The sequence below is a fragment of the Artemia sp. Qi Xiang Cuo genome, chromosome 3 (genome assembly GCF_049724085.1).
Source record: "Artemia sp. Qi Xiang Cuo chromosome 3, ASM4972408v1, whole genome shotgun sequence".
Lineage (NCBI taxonomy): Eukaryota > Metazoa > Arthropoda > Branchiopoda > Anostraca > Artemiidae > Artemia > Artemia sp. Qi Xiang Cuo.
In genome coordinates, this window is record NC_142796.1 from 45,034,505 (window position 1) to 45,041,028 (window position 6,524).

General features: G+C 45.2%; 1 protein-coding gene across 1 annotated transcript; it reads left to right on the forward strand.

Moving 5' to 3' along the window:
* The first annotated feature begins 3,815 nt into the window (after window positions 1-3,815).
* Window positions 3,816-4,205, forward strand: LOC148954149 (protein CFDP2-like). Its single transcript, XM_089086173.1, has one exon. It carries the CDS (start codon window positions 3,816-3,818, stop codon window positions 4,203-4,205), a length of 390 nt encoding a protein of 129 aa, XP_088942299.1.
* The last annotated feature ends 2,319 nt before the right edge of the window (window positions 4,206-6,524 follow it).

Here is a 6,524-nt window from a genome sequence, read left to right on the forward strand (position 1 = left end):
GGCTATCAAAGGGATATGGCTTAACAGTGTGAAGGAACATTTTCTACATCCAGGTTGTCAAAAAGGCATATCTGCAATGTCTCAGAAAAAGTAAGGGTGTTAAATTACAATTTCACGGAATGTTGGGGGGATATTAAACTAAATCAAGAGACACCGTGTGCATCCAAGTTGTCAAAAAGACGTGAGTGTAACGTCTCATAAGTGATTAGGAGATAAGTTGAGACTTTCAGGGAGCCTTGAGAGGGGGAGAGAGGGGAGAAACCAAATCAAAAGACATTATGTATATTCAGGTTGTCAAAAGAACGTATCTATAATAACCCAAAGTAACCAAGGGTATCAAGTTAAAACATTCAGGAGATGTCAAAATAAATCAAAAGACACTGTGTGTATCCAGGATGTCAAAAGTGTTCATCTGAACAATCTCAGAAATTGACAAACGTTTCAAGTTCTAACTTTCAGGGTATTTTGAACTAAATCAGAAGAGACTATTTGCGTGCAGTTTGTCTGAAGGCTTTATCTGCAATATCTCAAAAACTGTAAACTGTATTTCATCGGAAACTTCAGGAAATAGCGAGAGCGTAGGACTAAATCAAAAGACATTGTGTGCATCCAGGTTGTTAAAAGGTCGTTTCTGCTTCATCTTGGGAACGTCTGAATTAAGGGTATTAAGTTGAAACTTCCAGGGCATGTAGAACTAGATCAAAATAATATGTGAATGCAGATGGTCACAATGACGTATCTTTAATATCTAAGAAAAGGCTAAGGGTGATAAGTTTAATCCTTCATGGGATTGAACTTATTTTGATTATTGAACTACATCAAACCTACTCGTGTGCACCCAGGTTGTCAAAAGCAAGCATCTACAATATCTCAGGAACGGTTAAGGTTGTTGATATAAAACTAAAGTCAATTAAATACGAACAGAAATTAATTTAAACATTTTTTTTAAAGAAGCTCTTAAGATAAAAGTAAATAGCTACATTAAGCCAAGGACGAACATAATTAGAATCAAATGATAATTCACGCTTATAAGAAACAAAAATATTTTTCAAAACAAATAAATGAGACGAAAAACGAACAGTTTTAATTAAAACATATGAGCAATTCAAACTTAAAACGAACGAAGATTACCATAAACATGCGCAAGGCTAAAACTCCTCAGCTCTTCAAAGGCTAGAGCGTCATTTGTCCTTTACTATACTTTTTGACTTACTTGACTTATCGCTCTTGCTCAGCAGGGTCGCCAGCGTAGAGGGAACTGGTTGACAGCGCTGTCAGTCTTCTTCAAGTAGCCCTGTCCAGGGCTAAGGATGGGGCCTCATTTGGGTCGATGTTGCGGTTGAGGAGGCGTCGGTTTATAACATCAGCCCATCTGGTGCGCGGCCTCCCTCGAGGACGGTTCCAGACAATCGAGGGATTGAAGTCCGATATGATCCTTGCAGGGGTAGTTGGCAGAAGGCGGAGTAATTGGCCGTACCTTCTTAGAGAATGAGCTTCTACATGGGAGGAGAGGTTCACCAACTTGAAGGTCCTCAGGATCTCAGTATTGCGGATCTTGTCATACCATTTGAAGCCTTCAACTCGACGCAAGGTGTATAGTTTGGATGGCATCAACCTTTCTTAGCTGTGTTTGGGTTATCGGCTATGTCTCAGAAGAGTACAGCATGATGCTTAAGACTGTGGAGTTGTAGATATGGGTTTTAGTACGGCTATTAATTTATGCAACCTATGCAACCTATTGCCCAAAATACTTGATAACTTCAATTCAATATCAACGGACTCGGTCTTGTTGATTTTGGGCAATATGTTGCATAGGTTGCATCAAGACTGGGCTGGGTAATTGTAGACAGAGAAAAGCCAAGACAGATAGTCCAAGTAATTGAGAGGCAAATGTTTAAATGACTGGGGCACGGGTAAATGGCAGGATGCAGTCTTTTCTATGGGCATGATCTTTGTTTTCTTCCATTGGATTTGCAGCCCAACTGCGAAGGAAGTGGACGAGATTATAGCAATTAAAGATATAATCGGTCGATATATTTAGTAAGGACAGCTAAATTGTCGGAAAAGCCAGCATTAGACAAAGTCCTCCCGGCATAACTAATGCCAGAATGATATACAAATTGTATCTTGCTCAAAATGTGATCGATGATGCAGTTAAACAGCTCAGGTGCAGCAGCGCATCCTTGCCGTACACCATTTTTAATGGGGAAGGAAGAAGAAAGCTTGCTATTAACAAAGACAACGCTCTCGATACTGTGGGGGAGCTCTTTATAAAAACTGGCCACTTTCTCTGAATTTTAAACAGCTTTCAAGATTACCCAAAGAGACTGTCGATCGACATTGTCAAAGCCAGACAAATAACAAGTAAAATCATAGCAAATCTTCATCCTGAAATCCAGCGCCGTCTCAACTATTTTTCTGGTCGCGTAAACCTGCTCAGCCGTCAGTCTTCCTGGCATGAATCCGACTTACTGGGGGCGGTGCAAAGCATGAAGAATACTTGTTGCTATTTCCATCCGGTGTATTACAAAGGGTTTTCAGGAAGCAGAGAGTAGAGGTACGTCACTGTGCCTTATAACCTGTCTCGCTGTTCTTGCGCTTAAACACTGGCACGACTATTTCTTTCTTCCAGTCTGACGGAAGAACTTCAGTGCGCCAGATTACGCTGCACACTATCTACAGCCAAAGTATCATTGCAGGGCCGCCCGTAGTAAGTAGCTCTGAAGCAATGCCACAGGTGTCAGCTGCTTTATTGTTTTTCAGTTTCCTCACTGACGATTTAATCTCCTCAGGAGAAAATTTGGCACTGCCGGGCAGGGGTAGCTTCTGCATCTGCGGCATTAAGCACTGGGTCAATGCTGTCGGATGGATCTGAGTTTAGCAGCTTATTAAAGTGTCTCTCCCAGAGACCAACACATTGAGAATGATCGTATATAATTTCTCCATTTGCTGAATTCAGGATTATGTATGTCATGACGATTTGGCCATCCAGCTTTAATAGGGTCTTGAATAATGCATCTACGTCTTTCCTTCTGGAAACTGAATTAAGCTCAGTGGCTTTTACCCACAATAAGGTTTTTGTTGTTCTTGTGGAGCAAGGAGTTTTGTAGTTTGTTGAGCTGTCTGTAGAGTGTCATATGTCCTCGTAATCTCGCTCCAACCTCCCGACCTCCTAAGTGGGAATCAGGGCCTGATAAGCACGAGTGCTCCCAAGCTATGGTTGGGGCCTCGGAGCGAGGATTCACGCCCCCGTCCCTAGCGAGCCGGGAGGAGAGCCCTAAGTTGCACCTCACAGTGGTGGAGTGGTATAGCATTCTATTAGTAGCCTAGCCCGACAAATAGAATGGCTAACGCAACGGGGTGCCAAGGGTCTGGGGAGCCTTTGGTCAAGGCAATTCCCATGAAACACCAATGGATATTGAAGATCAAATGCAGAGAGATATTACTATTACGGCGTTCGCGGTAGCCGACGCGGACCAGGTCAGGGTGGTGCCTGGCCCGAAGAGTATGCAAGCCGCCCGATCAAGAAAACATCTGAATATTGGCGCGTGGAATGTTCGCAGCGGCAAGCTGGAATCCACGCAACTGCTCCTTGCAAGGGAGCTTCAGAAGTATGAAATCAACATTTATTGTCTGTCAGAAACGAGACTTAATGATGTTCTGTCCAAAAAGTTTACCGTTTCCGAATCTGACTCATTCCAGTTCTCTAACTCGGGTCCCAATGATGGTTGCGGCCAGCAAGGAGTTGATTTCCTAATAGACGGTCCTACTGCATCATGCGTCTCCTCTTGGGAGCCAGTGCACCAAGGATCGCCATGATCAGACTGAGAGGCCACATTAGCCAAATAACCATAATCGCCGTGTACGCTCCGATAAGGGACAGTAGTGACGTGGTCAAAAATGCCTTTTATTATGACCTAAAAAGAATCATCGACAAGAAACCAAGGCGTGACATGCTCTTTGTAGCTGGAGACTGGAACGCCCGGCTTTGCAGAGTAGACCCCGACACAGCAGCAGTTATTGACCGCCACACCGTTGGTGACAGATGCATCAATGGAGAAAGGCTTTTACAGCTAGCCAGATACAACAACCTATGCATCACAAACACTCTCTTTGAGCACAAAAGACGCCACCTCGTTACATGGCGTTCGAACGACGGTGTAACAACAGCCCAGATCGACCACATCTTAGTCAGCAGAAGATAGAGGAGCTCCTGCACAGATGCCCGGGTATACAGAGGAGCAAACACAGGATCTTTAAATGGATCCGACCACTATCTCCTCACTTGCAAAGTCCGTCACTGCCTTAGTAGGCAGAAGCGACAGAAGGCTGGGATGCGCTTCGATGTTTCGAAACTAAGATGCCCATAAATCAAAGCCGACTTCGAGTTAAAGCTAAGCGACCGGTTCCAAGCCTTGAATCGTCTCTCACTCGTCGATGAAGAATGGGTGCAGATGAAAATTGCGACACAGGACGTAGCGGAGGAGGTGCTTGGCCACACAAAACGAAAACAGCGAACCTGGATCTCTGACCACACCATAGAACTAGTTGAGAAGAAGCGACCGCTCGTGGGAGGTGTAAAAGAACCCTTAAAAGTAGCCCGCAAAGAAGTTAAACAGTAACTGAAACGGGACAGACAACAGTACTGGTCAGATCTGGCGATTGAGTTGGAACAAGTGTCCAAGAGCCATAACAGCAGGAAAACGTTCAAACTCGTAAAAGAAGCGACTGGAAAAGCTCCTGTAACGGTTGACACACTGAAAGATAAGTCCGGAGAACTCATCCGAACAGAAGAAGGATGCATGGAACGCTTGCGAGAGTATTTTTCTGAGCTACTTAACCCTGTCAAACCCCCGTGCGATCTACCTGCCTTCTCGAGTGCTGCTAGAGAGCCCTACGCAGTAAACATCGATCCGCCAAGTATTGTGGACATACAAAAAGCACTGAAGTGCATGAAAAACAATAAAACTCCTGGAGAGGATGGGATCCCTTCTGAAATGTTCAAGTCCTCACCAACTCTACTATGCCGCCTAACCGACCTTTTTGTCCAGGTGTGGGTGACGAAGACCTTCCCAAAAGACTAGAAAGTACCAATCCTCGTTCCCCTATACAAAAAAGGAGATATGGCCATTTGCGGAAACTATAGAGGTACCTCCTTGATCGACCATGCCACGAAAATCTTCTGCGTCATTCTTTTGAATCGATTCAAAGACGCACGAGACAAGTTAACCCGTCCTGAACAAGCAGGCTTCAGACCAGGGAAAGGCTGTCCAGAACAGATATTGACGATTCGCCTCATCCTTCAGCAGTACAGCAGGTTTCATCTACCCCTTCCCATCGCCTTTATTGACTTTGCAGCTGCCTTCGACTCTTTCATCAGAGAGGAGCTATGGAGAATTATGGCTGAAGACGGTGCGCCACAGGAGATCATTGAGATACTCCGAAGTGCGTATAAGGACACTGAGACTTGCGTCCGTGTTTCCGGCAATGACACCCCTCAGTTTCCAGTGGAATTTGGGGTAAAGCAGGGATGCCCCCTTTCGCCTATATTATTCAACTACGCAATAGACTGGATCATGTATAATGCAATGAGAAACCACAGCGGAATAGTCTTCGGACAAATAGCTGGTTTCCTCAAGCCCCTGACAGATCTGGACTTCGTAGACGACGTTGCTGAGCTGGAAACTACCGCCGACAGCTTACAAGGCATGATCGACGATACCTATGAGGTCTCAAAGCGCATCGGACTGGCCATCAGCGGCGCAAAGACTAAAGTATTGGCTCTCAACAAACCTGCTCCTTGCCAAGTTACCCTCGACGGTGAGCCAATAGAAAGCGTTGAGGAATTCAAGCATCTTGGCTCTATCATAACACCAGATGGCAGAGCTGAAAGTGATATCTCTGCCCTCATAGCAAAAGCCTGGGGAGTCTTTACTAGTCTGAAAAAAACACTATGGGCAAGAAGGGAGATCTCAACCAAAACCAAAGTCAGAATCTATGGTGCAACTGTTCGAGCAGTACTACTGTATACTTGCGAGACATGGCCGATCAAGACTGAAGATGCGAGAACTTTGGACGTGTTCGACCACCGCTGCCTTCGTTACATCCTCCGCATTAAGCGATGGGAAATGATTTCCAATAATGAAGTAAGGAGTCGCTTTGACCAATCAGAAGAGCTATCGCTTATAAGTTAAAAATGTCACCTGAAGCTTCCCGGCCCCCCATTGCACCGTTCCGAAGGCACGATGTGTCAAGTAGTCCTTGTGTGCAAACAAGCCCCCTCCTGGAAACGTAAACCAGGAGGACAAAAGAAGAACCTGTGGCGAAAATTCAAGGAGGACCTGGAACCGTCGAGAGGATTCAGGAGACACGGTCGGAGATGGGACAAAGACTGGCTGAGAATCACCGGAGAAGCTGCAGCCGACAGGTCCAAGTGGTCGTCGGAAGTCATCCCAAGATCCTTTGGTGCCGGGCAGGACAGTTCATCGTCTGGTTCCCGCCAAAAGTAAAAAGTAAGCAAGTAA